Genomic DNA, 19620 nt, shown 5'->3' on the forward strand with positions numbered 1-19620 from the left:
TCTATTAGATCAGTTTGAGATCAGTTAGAGGGACGGGGAAAAAACCCACAAGAGAAAAAACACTTTCTTCTCGTTGTTGAGGTTCCTCATAAAAATAATTGCTAATTGACAGGGCACTATTAAAAAGAAGCTTACAGTACTGTCAGACTCCTGTCTCTTTCCGTGAGTATTTCCTTTCTCAACTCTACAAGGAAACCCTGATTGCTAACAAGTGCTCTGCATAGATTTGAATTTATATTTATTTAGATGTATTTTCTTTCTGGATGTATATCTATGATTGTATGTGAATATTTAATATATGTGTAATATCTTTGAGTTCATTTAAATCATGAGAAGAACAATAAAAGTTTAGTATTGAGTTGAAATATATATTTAATTCATAAAAATCATCTTATATGTTTTAAAACACTATTTAAGCTGATCCTTATTCTCTAGAAAAGTGCTTATTATAGGTAAATTACACTTTTTACTACTAGAACATTAGAAATGCCATTAGTACAAATTTAAGCCACTGCAGAAAACAGTAGATAATGCTAATTTCAAATACAGAAACTAAATATATTTTGTACCTTTTTACTACTCATTTTCTTTTTAATTTTATTGACTACTTTTTATCTTAACTATATGTTCTTACATGCTGCAATCATAATGTACTGTAATGATATTAATATTTTATAGAATCTGTATTTATAGTTCTTTATTTAGAAACAATGCAGTAGGTCTGCAGATCTTTGAATCCTTCTGGAATGGTGCCCTCCAAATAATGATAAATTACTTGTGCAGTATGCCATTTGCTAATTATATCCATGATTTACTGCAGAGCAAGACTTAAATCATTCATTTCAGTCTTGCGTAACAGTGCCATAAAATTTTTAGGTTTAAAAATGGTTTCCATGTGTATAATTTAAACAAATTTTAGAGCAATTGTATACACAAAATATTGCAACCATCCATTTGTTACATACTTCATCTCTCTTTTTTTTAACTTGTATTTTTAATGATTACTGTGGTTGAAATTGTTATGCTTCATTTTCATAATCATAGCTTTTAATTCTACAACAGTTTTCTACATGTTAGATTAAGAAAAAGATAGCTAATTGTGTGTAGATAGCATGTCATTCCTGAATAGCCCCACATGCTAGGATCCCATTAAAAAAAATTCTTAAAATGATTAATTATTCTTGTATTAAAGAAACATCTCTTAAAAATTATCTGTTAGCTGAGGGTTTTATGTTTAAAGAACAAATGTTGATTTTCCTTCCTTTCTCCATAGACCAAAGCACAGCTAACACAATATGTATTTGTCTTTTTACACAACTTTCTAGGTGAGAAACCTTACAAGTGTCCACATTGTGATTATGCCGGCACCCAGTCTGCATCCCTCAAATACCACTTGGAACGACACCATCGGGAGCGACAGAATGGAGCAGGACCTCTCCCTGGGTCTCAAAGTCAAGAACACAAGGATGAAACCTCAAGTAAAGGATCGGTGTTTATAAGGCCAGACATATTGAGAGGAGCCTTCAAAGGGCTTCCTGGCATTGATTTCCGAAGTGGCATGGTCTCTCAGCAGTGGGCATCAGGAATGCTTTCTCCTGGAGACCAACAAGGACAAGCAGCTAGCATGTCTTCTGATGTGTCTTCCGAGAATATGAAGGGTTCCGACATATCCTCCAAAGGAACACACTTTTCTGAACTCGGCCGAGCTTATCAGAGCATGGTTGGAAATGGAGTGAACTTTCAAGGGTCTTTGCAAGCTTTCATGGATAGCTTTGTCCTGAGTTCCTTGAAGAAGGAAAAAGAAATGAAGGATAAGTCCCAATCAGATCCACTTTCCACAAAAACTCTGGGCTCAGATAGCAGCGAGGAAAAAATAAATAGCAAGTCCTCACAACGAAAAGCAGAAAAATCCCAATATGAACCTCTTGACTTATCTGTGAGACCAGATGCCACCTCACTTCCAGGTTCATCTGTCACAGTTCAAGACAATATTGCTTGGCATGGCTGCTTATTTTGTTCCTTTACAACTTCATCTATGGAACTAATGGCACTGCATCTCCAAGCTAATCACTTAGGCAAAGCTAAACGTAAAGATAATATTTTAGGAAATAGCAAAGATCAATCTCGGGAAGCTTTGGCTTCAGCAAATAAAGTCAGTTTGCTCCCCTCCTCAGGACAGTCCAGCAAAGAGGCAATAGTTTCAAATTTGATCAGCCAGCTGGACTCTGCTTCTGAGAAAATGACCCAAGGACAAAATAAAGAGGTGCTGGCAGAACAAAAGAATGCTTCCTGGCCCAGCCATATGGAGTCTCCTTTTTGTAATTTTACAACAGACTTCTACAAGCAATTTGGTGTTTATCCGGGTGTTATTGGCACGGGAGCACAAAATTCTTGCACCAGTAATGACCCTGAAGTAAAAACACAATCTGAAGATGACTCAAATATGCTGCTCTCTGACTCTGTAAATAAAAGTGCTACTGATGACCTGTCTGACATAGCTTCATCTGAGGATATGGAATCCTCCAAGGAAGAAAACATTGAAGATGAGGACATTGAAACAGAACCAGATATTATGAGCAAGCCGCTGTCTGCCCTAAATAAAGAATGCAGTGAAGGAGGCGACAATATACAAAATACAGTCACCTCACCATCAACACAAGGACTCATATCACCGTTGCCACAAACATCAGAAAAGCAGTGGCACAGTCAGAATCTTCTTTCCTCCCATGAAACCGCACAAGGTGTAATGAAACCCGAACAAGTTCAGGGTCCCCAGGTCCTGGAGAAGCAGATGAACATGTTATCAGTCTTAAGAGCTTACAGCTCAGATGGCTTAGCAGCCTTTAATGGACTTGCAAGTAGCACATCAAGTAGTGGATGTATCAAGAGACCTGACTTGTGTGGTAAGTTTTAGACCTTCTTTTAGACCATTTCAGAAAACATTTGTGCAGAATCACAAAGCTGTTCTCTAAATATACTTAATCATGTTTGCTAGGAAATACAATTTAAAAAAAAAAGGTTAACAAAAACCCAGTGGGCCAAATTTTAGTCTATGTGTTTTCCACCACTGAAATCAGTGGTTCTGCATGCATGTAGCTGACAGCTGAAGATAGCCCTCTATGTGCAGCCTAGACTTGCATACACTTATCTAATTTCTTTTAGAAATTATATATATATTTTTAAATTAGAATAGCGACAATATACAAGATCTGTGCTAGTGGCATTTGAAGGGGACATTTACGTCTTTAGTTTATACAAGGGGGAAAAGTTCTATAAAAATGACATGGTAACTTGCAAACTTTTCAGTATTTTGATATTACAAGAAAGAACCTAAGAAAAACGCTGGATGATTTGACAAACCAATCCCACTTTCTCATTCTTTTTCTTTCTATTGGATTAGGGCATATTAAATTAATGTACATAACGCTAATCAAATCATATGCCAAGTGGATGGAAAACTCCTCTCTGTAGTCAGAAATTCAGGTTTCCCCCCTCTTTTTTACATTTTTGTGACTTGTTTCAATGTGAGCCATAAAGTAGTTAATTTTGATTATTTTCAGAGGCTAGATAACTGTTTTCACTGTTCTAACTCGAGGTTGTACAAGTTGTGAATTGCCTAATTAAGATTATGCCTGCAGGTAATTTTAACAAAACACAACACTTATCCTTATTTATCTCTGATTTACTAAATGGAGTTTTACTTCTTCAGCTGAGACATTCTCTTTGCCAAAAGTGAAAGGATAAAATCATTTGGGCAGACTATGACAGAGATTATTTTTTTAAATTCATCTACCATTCTTTAAGCCTTCTTTTAGTTGTAATAAGACTCTAGGACATAGCCTCTTTGAAAATCAGTCATTTTCAAAAAAGTAGTGCCAGCAGATGATAGGGAAGAGATGGGACCCCTGATGTGTTTCCAGTCCAGAGAGGTATTGGAGTAAGATTTCACTTTGCCTACAAACTTAATCAAAAGTAGAACTTGCGATCAGCATAAGTGTTTATTACAACAATGACTTCCTTTCCATGATATAACAAGCTAAGAGAAAGAGTAGTTTACATTCATCAAGTTTTGACAACTGAAAACATAGGCCCTCGTCCTGTAAATACATAAGGCCCGTGCTTAACTTCAGGAAAAGAGGCACATGCACAAGTGTTTGCAGTGCTTTGCTGGTCAATGTGTCTTTTCTAACTGAAACAGAAGTAGGTAGTTAGAAATGTGATCAACGTGTGATCAGAAATCAGTGAATGGATTTCTGATACTACTTCAACAATGTAGTCCAAAACTTCCCATGAGGCATACATTTTCATCCCTGCGAAATGATGTTAAGAAGTTGTGAAGTCATGAAAACAACAAAAAAAACCCCTCAACTTTAACAAAAAAACAAATGTTAAAGGCCATTGAAAACATTTTTCCAGCAAACTCCGCATGGCTTTGCTGTGTTAAAAAATAACATATGTCCTGATCCTTTATAATATCTGCAGGAATCTGCATGCCAACAAGAATCCAGCCTTTAGAGAAGATTTAAAAACAAAAAACCCACTAATGCTGGTACTGAAATTATATCATATTACTTCTATTCGTTTTTCCACCTTCCAATCAATTCAATAGGCATTTCATGCGTTGCTGAGTTTATGAGAATTTATTAAAGATCAACTCTCTTTCACAATCTCTACCTAGTGAGAATGCATTTAACTTGACGCATGGGGGGAAATCTTACACGACACAAGCTTGTCTGCTCCATTTCATAAGTTTTTTTTCATTTAAATGCAGTGTGAGTTGTCCTTTCTCCTCCCTCCAAAAAGAGCATTTTCAAAGTCTTAGCTGACATTTCTTCTGTTCATTTGCAGAAAAGGAGTCAAGAGCTCATGATTTAAATAGTTTGATTAACCTTTCTGTATATCTCTTAACAAAAGAGGATCAGGACCAACAAGCCCAGTGGTGATAATTTCTTATTTGGTTAGTTTAGTTGCCACCCTGTAGTGAATTCTGTCATGTGTTTTCATTTTCTCTATGACATTTTGTTCTGTGAAATCGTGCTCCATCTGTGTGTGTTAGTGTGGGGAGTCTCACCTGATGCTTCTGCACTTGAGGATTAGCCAGCAGGAGCATTCTGCAAATTTATTAGCTCCAGCCTTCCAGCACCTCAATAATGGTCCTCGCTGTCTCTCTTACTGTCTGAGAGATCAGAAAGTTAGAGACCCTGATCTGCTATCAGATTTCAGGGCGCTGCTCGTAGGCTCAGAGACATTCTTTGTATTTTGGGAGCCCATCATGACTGAAGAAAGGGGTGCAATGGTGTATAGCCAGTGAACACAAAGGTTGTTGCCATGTGAACATCAGTAACATCCCAGGAGCGTGAGCATTATTAGGACATTTCTCGGATACTGTACTTTCCCACTTTATTCTCTGTGTGTGATTACAGAGACAAGTCTCTTGTTCTTTCTTCTGTCAGAACGATTTTTTTCATAATAACTAAAATACCATAAAATGTATTGGAGTGAATTAGGAGTATTCCTTAGTTTGACTACACTTACTAAATTACATTTCTGGTTCCATAAAAGTTGGGTTTAATGTTTCTGATAGGTAAAGTCAGCTTCAACTGACTTGCTAGTGGATTTTGACTTGGAATTATGGCTTAGCGTATAAAGCACAGGAGTAGACATGGTGCAATCTGATTCCAGCTGGGTTGTTACGTGGCCTTGGCAAGTAACTTAACCTGGCAGTGCCTCAGTTTCCTTGGGTGTAATATGGCTGTAATGATGCTATAAAGCATAATTGTAAAATAATTTGAAATGCTTGCATGGAAGGCATTACAAATTTGCAAAATATTCTTAATTTTATATTATATAAAAACACAGCATATTTTCTATGTCACCAGAATCACAAAAGGTATTTTTCATATCTCCCTTTTACTTACATAGTTGGATAGAGAGCAGACAGGAAGGAGGCAGTGCAGGTTTGTGATGCAGTCGGACTTCCTAAACTTGCCTAGATTCAGTGCTGGCATCTTGAATGGACATTCCAGTGAGCTGAACTAGATTGTCTCTGATGCCCTATGCTATTCATGAATGGGGATACGTTTATGCATCTGGAAAGTGATCTGTAGCCCCCAATTCAGCTGAGCTTAGCATTCATTTGACATGGGGGAGGTGTGCAGCGTAATGAAAAATCTTCTGACTATGTAAAGGTTGGCTTAGTTAGTACATCGCTATTTTTACACCTTTATTAATTCTAATGCAATGTGGAGATTAAAGTTGCCATGGTTTGTCACTATTCTGTTAAGAAAGGGCTATAAAAATCAGTATTTGTTTCTATTTAGGTCTCCTCCTTCTCCCAACCTGCCTCCGCATATGTGTTGAATTTTTTAACACAGTTATGCCTCCTATCCCAAGTCACTAATCTGTTCTAGACATGCACAGGATATATTTTATTAAATGTCCCCCTCCAAGCCCCCGATATCTTTATGCTTTGTGCCTAAGAGAAGAAAAATCCCTATATGCAGTTTATGCATGGAATGTATTAAGGCTTTCAAGGATCATGTAGCTCCAGAGCAAACCATTGGACAGAGATATTGGTGGACATTAGTTGGTATTGTTACAGAACTTATATGCCAATGTCCTGAAAAGTGAGTACCATGTTAGTCCTTTAAATTTAATTTGTTTCCCTTTGTGCTCACTTTCTACTTGCACTGGCTCCGCCTTCTTTTCAGCTTTCCTTCTGTGTGAAAATCAAATAAAACTGAGCTGCCCAACTTCTAGGTGGTCAAGAGCTGAATACATCATGGGCCACATCAGCAGGAGTTTCACGCATGCAGGCCACTCCAAAGTGAGCTACAGATCCTCTGGTCACAAGCCATAAGGATGTTCCCGACCCCACTGCTGCACCATGCACCCATGGCTCCCCTTCCAACCAACTGTGCATCTGTAAGGAGCCCTCTCCCTCTTCACTGCTGCACCATGTACCCATGCCTTCCCCCACCACTGCACTGCACACCCATGTCCCCTGCCCCATTGTTGCACCATGTACCTGCACAGGCCTTTCCCCATCACTGCTGCGCTTATTGCCCACACAGCCTCAGGCTCACCCAGCCATGCAACCACTATGTTTGCCCCACTACAAACATATTGGCTTCCTTCCTTCCTGGGGCAGGTGCAGGCAGTGAAAGCCAGAAGAGGGGGAGAGGAGCCTGGAGACTCTGGTTGCTGTTGCAACTGAAATTTTGGGCATGGAGAGAGGGAGCAGTGGCTGGACCAGGAGCCTAGAAGCAGGGGTTGAGGATGGGCTGCAACTGAACCCCTTGCTGGCTGCATGCAGCCCATGGGGTGCCAGTTGAACAGTGCTGAAATAGGCCACTTCTGCTTAGACACGAGGGCTAGGGGCAAACATTACACATAAACCAGTATAAGTGATCAGAAACTGGTTTAAACCTGTAACAGAGACAGAGGGTATTTGTACACATGCACGTGCCACCAGGCACTTTTAAAAATGCCCAGTGCTGCAGTGCATACATTTGTATAAACAGCAAAATGTGCATCAGCGATGAGAAAATGGCAGTGGCGCACTTTTGAACTAAAACACAGCTGTTTTAGTTCAAAAGTGCACTGCCACCATTTTCTGCACGCTGATGCACATTTCGCTGTTTAGACAAATGCATGCAATGCAGCACTGGGCATATCAGTTTGCATGCTCCGCAGACTCCATGAATTGAGTCTGCTCTGACGTGCTGGATCTCCGGTGTGTTGGAGTAGACAAAGGTATGTGATGGGTGACTGGTGCCTCCTGACTCTTGGGGGGCACCAGTGGCTGATTTCTGACCCCAGAAGCACAGGCAAAACCAGAAGGGCTACTGGTGCTTCTCGGGAGGGCACCAGCTGGTGCTCCCTACTCCCCGGCTGGCAAGGGCCAATTTCAGGGAGGGCATGCATCGCCTATGGGTATAAATGCCCAGAAGTTCAGTGCATGTAGAGCAGTTTCAAAACGGCAGAACCCAGTTTAAGATAGATGTGGATGGATGTCACATCAGACTTAACTAATGATTCTATAATCTATGAACCAATGAATCTATGAATTTAGGTTAAAACAATCTGTCAAACTTCTGCCCCAGATCCCCTCCCAACTCAAGTTACCTTTCAGACCCCCACAATCCCAGGGTGCCTTGCACCCTGCAAGCCCTCCTCACAGGGCATGCGGACTAGCCTCAGCTGCACTGTCTGCTCCAGCTGAGTTGGGCTGGCCCTGCCCCTGGGTTGTCACAGAGCTGAGGTGGCAAAGCCCCTGCTCCCTAGCCTGCATCCTGCCTGTGCCTGTCAGCCCAGTAGGACAGGGAGGGGAAGTGGAAAAAGAGCCACCCCCAGCCTCAGCCCAAGCCCCAGTCTGCCAAGCTTCTCATCTCTTCCCCCTTGGTGGCTGGTGGGAAGCAGTCCCCCATCTGGGTGCCAGGGGACTGCCCATGCAAGGGGGAACCACCTCAAGGAGTTGGCCTCCCCTGCCACAGGAGTCTGGGGGATTCCCCCCCACCCCCCGCCATGTGGTCCAGCAGAGCCAGATGGGAGGCAGTCCCCTGTCCTGGAGGCTCCCCTGTGTGGGCAGCCCCATGGCACCAGGAGAAGAAGTCCTTTCTCCTGCTGCAGAGGGGTAGTAGGGGGTTGGGGCCACGTACTTGGCAGCCAGTCAGGGATGACCCTGGCTCAGCTGGCTCAGCTTAGCTCGGCAATAGCTTTCAGGCTGGGAGTCATGCTCTAGCATCCCCCAGCTTCTGGCCTGGACCAGTGCAAGAATCTGGCTGTCCTTCCCAATGGAGAACTAAACATGAGTTCAGTTCATCCTATGCTTCTTAGAGAAACCTGCAAACATTGAATCCATTTCTCCTCAGGCTTTTGGACTGTCTGCACTTAGCCAAGGTGCTTAGGATGGAGTCACTGCAAACATAGCATTTCAAACACCTTCTGAGTGTGGAATCGCTTTTAGTAGCACAGGAAGGTAGACTGGGAGAGGGGGAAGATAGTTTGTGTCTGATTATTATTATTGCTTTAGTGTCACATAATTATAGTCCTTTATCCCAATATCTTAGTAGATGGATTTAGTTAGGCTAAATGATTGCTCCCTCTGAAGTTAAAAAACAAAAAGACTAACACTAACACTTTCAAACCTGTGGAGTGCCACAGCTAGCAGTGCAGAAAACAGCTGCTTTAATTGTCATGTTTTGGTGCTAATTTCACTTGAATCCATTTTATACAACTGAAGTCATGTTAGGTAGGAATAAAGGCTGCCTATACATGTGCTCACGGGGTGGAGGGGGTTTTTATTAGAGTGATTTCCAGAGAACCACTCTAATTTAAACACCATACTATCACATGTATTAAGCCCCCGTGCATTTAAAAATGGCTGTGGGATGCTTTAACTTAAGCTCATCTGATGAGCTTTAGTGAAAATGCCCCAGTGGCCATTTTTGAACCTGGGGGTCTTAAACACGCGATGCTGTGGTGATGGTAGAGCTTTCTAATTAGAATTCAGGTGACTCAATTAATCGAGTCTGCTCTGACACGTCCTAATTAGAATTGGAACATGTGTATCCAAAGAGCCTGAAAACGTCCTACCTTTAGTGCAGCTATGGGTGAGACAAGTTGGTCTTTGGTGCGGCAAAGCATAGCACCCATGGGTAATTTAGCTCAAGGTACTACCAAAATGACTGGCTTCTGCCATGGCAAGAATAATCAAAGTATTTCTTCTTGAGCCATTTTAGAAACATATTAAAGGAATTATTTTGCCTTCTTTCTTGGTGCGAGAGTTTGGGAAACTGTTTACTTCACTTTTCAGTCAGGGCTTTCGAGACCTGATTCTGAGCTCAGAACTGGGTCTTCCGCAAGTGCAGCTCCACTGAGTTTTCTGGAGTTACGCTTAGTTTGCACCCATGTAAGTGAATCAATATTAGGTTTTAGCTCCATTTAGGATGTTGCATTATCATTTGCATGGTAATATTAAATCACACTCATATGGCTTCCTTCCTTTTTTAATTAACTGGGAATGCCAGTGATCCAGTGAAGTTTGTGCTGCTAGATAAAAGGGCTGGTCTGTGAATAGCATTGTATTTGCCAAATGGTTCACTAGTCATTTCAGCACAAACAAATGGATGGTGTCTGTAAGTCTGCAAACACTGTTGACATTTAGCCTTGTTTATGTTACCATCCTTTTGCTGCATATTTTTGGCTCAAAAAGCTACTGTCTGAATCAACAGTGACTTCCTAAGCAGAAACTAAGGACTCAGTCTTATATTCCTTACTCTTGATTAGTGCAACTGCTGGCTTAAGTGTTGGAGAATCAGGTCCTGTGCTTATTTGGCTTTAAATGTCATTGCTTCATTTTCATTTAATTTGATCATGTTGTGTTATGATACATCTGAACCTGGCTGGGTGAGATTGGTCACCAACATTCCAGTGTTCAGTAAGGCACACTTTTTATTTCTTACTATGTTTTCTATTTTGGTATTAACCTCCAGCTAACCCTGGATGCATCTACACATTCAATTACTGTGCTTTAGGTAATGCACCTTAAATCTAGTGCCTCCATTGTGAATTACTAGAAGAATGTGCATTAGCCTATTTTAATGCACATTAGCTAAAGAGCACGGGGCATTTATAGAAGTGCTCCGAGAAGCGGCGGAAGCGCTTTAATTAGAGAGGTTCTGAGAATGTTGTGTGTATCAGCATCCCTGCACTGAAAAATGGTAGTGGGGGTGCTTTAAAGCTCTTTGAATCGGCTTTAGTTAAAGTACCTCTGCTAGCATTTTTCAGTGTGGGGACGCTGATATACATGATGCTGGAGTCCGCTGGAGCATGGTAATTACCACATTCTAGCAGATTCGATTAACCAAGTCTGCTCTGACACACTGTAATTACAACACATCAGAGCAGCCACTCTGTATGTGTATAGGTGCCCATGATTTTTTCTGATGCTTTATTGTGCATTAAAATCGGTTCGTGTGCATTAAAGTGCACGTGGAGACGTACCACCTGTTCCCTAAATTTCAGATAATTAACCTCCATAGTATGTGATCCTGCTGAGCAGTGCTGAGTGTTCCCCATTCCTACTGGAGCAGGTTCTCACAGGACTGGATCTGAAAGAGGGACATGCATTTGCAAAAGGAGGCCTTAATGTGTACCCCAGATTCAGGTATCTGTGGCTAGCCATAACAGCACAAATCCCTACCATAGAAATGTTGGTTTTTTTTTTTCTTTGCAGAGGCAAGACGCTACTCTACAGCTCCGACTTGTATGGTTTTATCCTAAGTTTCAATTTTTGAACAACATATGTTTTGTAATGTCCAGGTTTAATTTAAATTGCAATGATTGGATATTGCACAGATCTAGGCATGAGACAAAAAGGTAAGGTCTGTATCCAGATCTTCCCAGAGACAGAAAATAGTCCCATCTGGGTTTTGGTTCAGGTATATATCTTCTGCGATCTGATATCCAGCACTGCTATAGCTTCTCATAAGCCTGCACTAACAATATATATGTTCTTGTTTAAGTAAGAACTAAATGCGCAAAAAATACTATATCCTAAGATTGGTTTTAAACAATTAGTCTGACAGCAATTGTCATTTTATTTTTCTGGCTTTCTGAAATAAATCATCAAATTCTTCTTTGAAGTATTATTAATTTAGAAAGTTCTCTCACAGGTGAGACCTTGTTATATACAATATTGAATATCTGGACTTGCTGTTTTTTTTCTCTACTGTACCTTGGTGATTAGACTACCTGGAATAAATTTAATTACCTGTGGCTTGTTAATTACTCCAGCAAAGAAAAAATGACACACCTATGTTTGTGAAGCAGATACTCTTAAATGTAGGCATTAATATATGTGTACTCAGCTTATCCACAATATATAACAAATCATCACAGTAATCCAAAAATAGAGGTTTATGATATGTTCTGTTATTTATGTATTTAGCAAGCCTAGGGAATGGACTTTAGTATGAATGGAAGTTCCCTTAAAAGTTTTAAGGTTATTTATTGTCATTTCTATTTCAGTTTTTGATGGTCCTGTATTTTGTAATGCTTTAGCAGGGGAAAAAAACTGTAGTTATCTTTTTCATATTCTTAAAGCAATATTTCCAGCTTAGCATATTGTGCCAGGTTTTCCAATATTAACCAAGAAAGACAGTAAAATTCAATGAACAGCACTCTGACAACCACAATTTTAAAACCTGTGATTGAAATGAAATGTGTAAACTTCTGCTGGGTTATCATGTGCTTTGGAATAGAGTATTGTTGAAAGTAATTAGAAAATATATTGAGGTTTCCTGGTAATGAAGGTATGTAAGTTTAATAATTGTTGCTTTCTGAATAAGTGTCAAACTATATCTTTAATGTATATGGAGTTACAAGTTAGGTCAGTTTTGAATGGAATGTAAAACAATACTAAAATGCTTCAATAACTTATCTCAGTGTTGCTAATAAAAAAAAAGCTGTTAACCATTAGTGCAGTTTTGAGTCATTTTGTTAATTCGTTCAACAAAACTCTTTAAGAAACTGTTTTATCTATTGCAAGACTGAAGACCACTAACAGAATCCACCATTTGTTAGACGCTTTAAGAGGCAAACTCGACAAAGCAACTTATTGCATTTTTAGTAAATATACCAAATAAAATGCCAGTTTTAAAAGAGATGGGTTGGGAATATTTTCCTTTGTTGGTGGTCTCTCATTAGAACAATGCAATGTATGGTTAGATATATAGATCTTGGGATGTGTGTTCACACTGGCATAAATCGAGAATAATTCCACTGACGTCAAGAGAGTTTTGTACAGGTCATACTGGTGCTAGTAAGACAAAAAGGGCAGCCCTATAAGTTTAATATATGCATTAGTGGGCTCTGACTTTGAGCAGCTGGGTCCAATCCTACAATTTGGAATGAGTGGGAATTTGTGCTTAGTCCCTGTGGCTAGGGACAGAAATAAAACATAAACCAGTATAAGTGATCAGAAACCAGTACAAATCTGTAACACAACAGAAGTTCAGTGCACATAAACCACTTTCAAAATAGCTGAAACCATTTCAGTTAAATCAATTTATTGAATTTCTATCCCAGATCCTCTCCAGATTCAATTTAACTCACAGTCTCCCAGCATCCCAGGATGCTTTTCACCTCCCCTGCAAACCCCACCTTGAAGGATGGGTGGGCTAGCCTTGGCCCAAGCTGTCTGCTCCAGCTGATCAGGGATGCATGTTCTAGTGCTCCCTGGCTTCTGGACTGGGCCACTGCAGGCATGTGGTTGCATTTCCAGAACGTCTGTTCACTTGCTTATCAGTTCAATTTATGCAGTTTAGACTAACCTGCAAAGATTAAATTGATTTAGCCTCAAGCTTTTTGACTGTCTGTTCTTAGCCTGTAAGTACAAATTGTATCAATGAATATGAAGAATATGGTATGCAGTTCTATATAGTCATCCTATTTAATTTTGCTTTACCTTTCAATGAGTTCCAGTTTGCTAGTAAGCCTCACAAATAGTGCACTATTTAAAAGTGTTCCATCTACCTACTAATTTTTTTCCCATGCAAAGGGTATGTGGCACGAGTCTTTTAACAAATATTGTCACCATAGACTCTCATGCGGTTCTATTTGGGAGACAAAAGAAAATGTAGGGAAACAAGTAAACAGCAGTTGGTTCTGCATACCGCAAACACTGAGAATTGTGCTTATTGCTGAAAACAGCTCTACTGAAATAAATGAGATTATTCACAGTATCGCAGTAGGTATCAACCAAGTAGTAAGTTTGGTAAGTCTACACCCAAAGGTGGACGTCTTTAATAGACTCATTAAGCCTCAGTAGAGGTTAGGGATAAATATAACTGGGGCTGTGTATTGTCTTCTCTCTCCCCATGGCACATCTTCATTAATGCTGTCAGTTCTGAATAACATATTGGTACTTTTTATTTATTCCACCAAACACCATGAGTCAGGACCTGACATTTTAGTGTTCTATGTCATACTGAGAAAAATCTGTAGTTCAGCAGTAGGACAATTATATTATTTTGGAATGGCTAGAAATAATACAGCATTTGTGAGACAACTGTAACATTTATCCAGACTCAGTGTGAGATTATTCTTCCTATTATTTGGCTAGAACTTCTAAAAAAAGTACCAACTACAAGAAAAGAAAAAAAAAAGCAAGAAGAAAAAGTTGCAATTATGAACCTATGCAACCCCCATAGGGCATAGTCTCATCTCATATAATACTACAGGTGCTATATGTCTAAACTTCTATGCATTGATCTGTGAATATAGTTCTTATTCTTCTGTGGGCAATATGGCTAAGGGGAAAATGTCTCTGCAATACAGTAGATCATTTGTCTGAACAGCATAACCTAAGGTCCATAATATCAAGTTGAAAGTTGTAATTATACAGCTGCAGTCACACCACTCTAACAGAGTCTGTGTCAGCACTTGAATTATATAAGAAATCCTGTTTTCAAGGATTGATGAGTCATAAATGTAAAAAAATCTTGCTAAACAATTATTTTAGCTGCTCCAAAGTAATGCCTAGGTACTGGCTTTGTATTGATGTTTCCAGGATATAGTCATGTCTTTTGGATTAACCTACAGACTAGCTCTACAGTTTGTCCACTACTTACCTTTGCTAATAACCACATAACTTCCAGTAACAAGACAAATTGTCACTGATCGGGAAAGGTTCTGGTCCTTGTGCATTGAATGACCAGTTTGAAAAAAAGAAAGTTGCAGACCTCTCAGCTGAAGAGAAGCAGTAGCAAAATTAGGTCTCACCCAATCCCCCTCAACAGTAGGTTTGAGGCTTATATGTGTCCTTAAGAACAGGACCCAAAATGTTTCCTAGATCATACATAATAAATTCTTCTTCCTTGTGGTGAAAGCACCAGAGGTTATGGTCATACGACCATCATGCATCACTACTGTATTACTTGGCTTGGTAAAATTAGGTTTTCACAATCTGCTGTCTCCGGTGTCTATTTGATTTAAGTACTCTGGTTCGGACACTTCCCTACAACACTCCTGTTACACTTTTCTTAATTTAACATTCCCTGAAGGTGTATCTTTCAAGTTAACAGTAACCTTTAGTACCTTTTAATGCAGCAGCACATTCACTGATAATAAATAAATGGGAATGAGGCTTATTTACAACAGGATAGCAGAGGAGGAAAATGCAGCAAGCATTATATGAGAAAGAATATAAAATAAATATTCTTAACACTAAGAACAAATATCAGAGACTGCAGATGCTTTCCTGACACATACACATGCAGAAGGTGATAGATCAAAATGCTGGACATCAATTACTTAAGATTTTTCCTTGTAATAAGATTCTACTGACGAGGCCACATGCATTTACAAGCAGGTATTCCTGAATTTCAAACCCAACCTCAGTGATTTACACTGAAACCCTTGTAGCCACCACCTAGTGAAGTATAGGTGAATAAGCTTCTTTAAGCCAATCTTTTGTGATCCACAGTTTCTTTAGTGCATGTTCTTTAGTTGTTCTACACATAGAACATCCATTGTTCTGTGCACAGAGCAACAGTGGAATAGAAAACAGAATGTCATGCTGTGAATCAGAGAAGGAATTGTACCCTAATTATGTCTTAAGAAAAAAGCTAAGACATATAAGGATATGTGCTATGAATCTGACAAAAGCAACCCTGTAAATAAGCTTGGAGGCTGGGACTGCCAGTCAGGAATTTGTACGTTCTAGTACAGATCTAGCTGTGATTTCCACAGGATCATAGGGAATACTCATAAGCTTCTTGCCTCAGTTTCCTTATGGTAAATGAAGAATAATAATATTAACTCTCTGGTAGGAGTATTGCAAGGCTAAATGAAAGATTTGGCTTGAATTGATCATAACACTGACTTCCTAGACAGTTTGGACCATATCTTTCCTTCTCCTGGACACCAGCTGCCAGTTGAGAGGTGAAGCTGTTCATACCTGTACAAGCTTTTAAAAAATGTGGCCTTTATGTCTTCAAGTCAAAATCCATGAATTTGGATCTGAGGGCTGTTCCCACTTGTGCTGGCAGAACAGCTCTCAATTCCCAATCCAATGATTTACAGATTGCATCACCCATGCCCTCAGCCCACTTTCCACACTGGGACTGCAAGGAGTAAGTGGGAAGATGTGGGGGAAGGAAATCTTACACTGCCAATTTAGGTCAGGTTCTGTTTGCCACCAGATCAGCACAAACTCACTATTCCCAGCACTGAGGATCTGCCACTGTATATGCTTTCATTCATGTTTGATTAATTAAGTATTCCCAGAATCCACTCCTCTTCACTTTTGAAACTATCCTCCATAGTATGTTGTCTTCCCAGAACTAGATGTGGGCCCTCTGGTGGCCAGAATAAACCTTTCACAGTTCCATGGCTGCTGACCACAAACTGGGAACCTTGTGGTGGAAACATCTTCTGCAAGTTTTTGATGGTAGTGAATTCAAGTCATTAATTGCAATTGTAATTTTATGTTTCCATCATCTGCTGCTCATCAGCACTGTTCTAGATGAATACATTCTTCCTGCTTCTCAGAGGCCAAAACGTACACTTGATCCAGAACATTTCTCATGTATAACAAGGCAAGTTGAGGGGGGGAGGGGTGGGGAAGGGGGAACATAAAAGGATAAAAAACACTTCAGCCATATAGAGATGTGACATTTATTGAAACGGACACTTCATAAAAAGTTTGTGCATTGGAATGAACAAGTTAAAGAACAAATTCATCCATCCTCTAAGGCCTCCCCAGTCCACAGCTGTCAAGTATTTAGGTTTATGAAACCTAGGAGAGTGGGCCATGTTAGCTCTAATTGTGTCTCATTTCACTGGCCCATTTATATAGCTAACCCTTTTCTAAGCTGTGTGCTTTGTTTTCTTCTTAAATCCTTTTAAATCTTCCTGGCAAATTTATTGTGGGTTTAATGTGCCAGATTCAGTCCCAGAGATGGAAGTCTGCTATTATTCTACTTCACAGGTACAGTGCCAGCTTCCCTCCATTGTTCGCAAATGTGCCTTGCATCTCACTTGGAGTGGACCACATCTATGGGGAGATGATAGCTCAGAGTCTTCTCCCATTTAATCCTAGGCCTTTCTTTCACGAGTTTGAAAAAGGGTGACAACGCCTGCTAAATGTGGTGATTTTTTTTCTCCTTCTGAGGATACCTGTACACTGAAGCCATCATATCTTTTCAAATATGCCACAACACCAGCATCAGATGGCTACATCCTGAGGTCACATGGCTGGATTCAGAGAGGCAAAAGGCTCTATATCCCATTACTAGTCCCCTATGGAGAGAGCAATTTAATAACTAAAGGGTTTACTGGGTTTGTTCACTAATCGTTATATAACTGTACATTGGAAAGAAAAAAAAAATGAACAGAGAAGCTTTCCCAAAGGAGAGAGGTGGGAATCCCATTAACATGACGGCTCCCTCTTTATTTGCAGAAATGATTGACAGTTGGATAAGGTCAGAACACGAAAACCAAACCATCGGGGATGGTAAGGGGGGGAGTCCAATCAGCTGAATAAAAAAATAGAGTATCAGAGCTTGGGAAGGAGAGAACCAGCACTCCCACTAGAAAAAATCCTCACCCTCTGCTCCCCTACTGTTTGTTTGGGGAAAATGCTGCAGCTTAATCAGAATTATTTACAAGATAATGGTCCATTGTTTGTAGTAAGACAGATGCTGTCTGTGGGAATTGGGTGTTTTATGCTTTATGCATTACAGTGCCATTGCTGCTTGCAGATGGGATCACAGTGGTATTGTTATCCCCATTTTGGAAATTTGGAGGAGCCTTACAGTAAAGAGAGACTCCATAAATAGAAAAGGAAAGAGATTAGCTCATGTCCAGAATCAAGATTTCTATTAAGGAAGATTTATTTGCTTGAGGAGGAGAATTTAAAAGAAAAGAGGAAGCATTTAGCTTTTGACCTATATATGCAGATGAAGGTCGTTAGAGTAACTTACATTTGGCTGGGTTCAAAATTTCTGCTCCATGTAACTGAGGATTCCATTTACCCCTCAAATTGCTGGAAGGTGATTTCAGGAGGGACAGGTCAATGCTGGGTGCGTCTACACTTTCATTAATGTGCAGGAGTTACTGCACATTTAATTTAGTACTTGCTTAATGAATCATAGAATCATAGAAAATAAGGGTTGGAAGGGACCTCAGGAGATCATCTAGTCCAACCCCCTGCTCAAAGCAGGACCATCTCCAGCTGGATCATCTCAGCCAAAGCTTTGTCTGGGATGGAGAGTGCACAACCTCTCTTGGTAACCTATTCCACTGTTTTACTACCCTCCTAGTGAGAAAATTCTTCCTAATATTTAACTTAAACTTCCTTTGCTGCAACTTGAGACCATTGCTCCTTGTTCTGTCAGTGAAGTACTAACTAAATGCGCAGTAATTAGAGTTAACTACGCAGTAGCACCAGCACATTGTGTTTGGTGTGATGCTTACTGTGCAGTAGCCTAATACCTCTGCACAGTAGTGTATTAGCATGGTTTTTGCCCAGCATGCTACTGTGCCGTGTTATTAGGCTACTGTGCATTAAGCAACTTGTGTAGGTGTGCTCTCTCCCTCCTTTTTTGAGTCCTTTGATTAAAATGTGATCTGATTTTTGCAACTAATCTTTTGTGAGCACCCCCTGAACAGTGGTTAGTTTAGTTTTGTAGGTTGAGAGTCATCCTTGGCTCAGGTCACACCTGGGAGGGGGATTCCAGTATTTTCCTGGCATTATCCAGAGTTCAGTCCACCTTATCACCTTAAGTTTACCAACAAATCTGTCTTTTGTTTTTCTATACTGTAGAAGCTATATTGGCAAAGCAGGAGCAGAAAACCAGGCGTTCACTGAATTTGTAACAAGCAAAGGGATGAAAAAGTCCTGTGTATATTTACAGCACCAAATCTGAGAGCATTATTTGAATCAGTTTAAGTTTGGCAGAAACATTCTCTTCCATACACAAGCCTTCCCAGCTACAGAGCTAGACTCAGAAGCCCAGACCTAGAGGAACTATAGAATAAATAGCCCATTTGCAGGTGACCTTGTGCTTCCTATATGAGCTCAAGCATGTTTGGAGGCAAGTTAGTGAAGCTGTTGGCACAGAGGTACAACAGAACAGCTCTGCACCCTGGGCAGTAGAGACAGCTGCTGGTTTTTTCCCCCTCCCCTCAAGTGGGTACCTAGTAGAGGTGTGCAAAACAGGCCCTATTCAATTTGGATTCGGCCCAGATTGGGGACAGTGATTCAATTTGGCCAACTCCGAATCTGAAGACTCAATGCTGATTTGGAGAATCAGCAATTCAGAAATAGACACAGCTCTAAATGTTTTTTCTACATACGTCGAGGTACCAGGTGCAGCTCGTGAATGCTGCGATGCTGGGGCAGATGAAGCGTCCCACAAGAGCAAAGTGGGGGGCCCCCCAGCGGGGCGTGGGGGGGGGGGGGGGGATGTGCGCTTGGTGGCAAACCCAGAAGTGGACCAGAAGTACTTCTGGTCTAGTTCCGGGTCTGCTGGGGAGAGCACTGGGGGCCCCTCCCTGTGCTGCCCTGGCTCAGCGATCAGCTGCAGGGGGACCCCGGCTGGCGCCCCCGAC

The 19620-nt window shown here is 40.5% G+C and overlaps 1 protein-coding gene across 1 annotated transcript in view; it reads left to right on the forward strand.

The window, feature by feature from the left end:
• ZNF536 (zinc finger protein 536) overlaps positions 1-19620 on the forward strand; it is a 458794-nt gene that overhangs the window by 275986 nt on the left and 163188 nt on the right. The window contains exon 5 of the mRNA XM_025216582.1: positions 1326-2903. Coding sequence (XP_025072367.1) covers positions 1326-2903 — 1578 coding nt within the window. The remainder of the gene's footprint in view (positions 1-1325; positions 2904-19620) is intronic.

This window comes from Alligator sinensis, unplaced genomic scaffold, assembly GCF_000455745.1.
Source record: "Alligator sinensis unplaced genomic scaffold, ASM45574v1 scaffold170_1, whole genome shotgun sequence".
In the NCBI taxonomy this organism is placed as follows: Eukaryota; Metazoa; Chordata; order Crocodylia; family Alligatoridae; genus Alligator; species Alligator sinensis.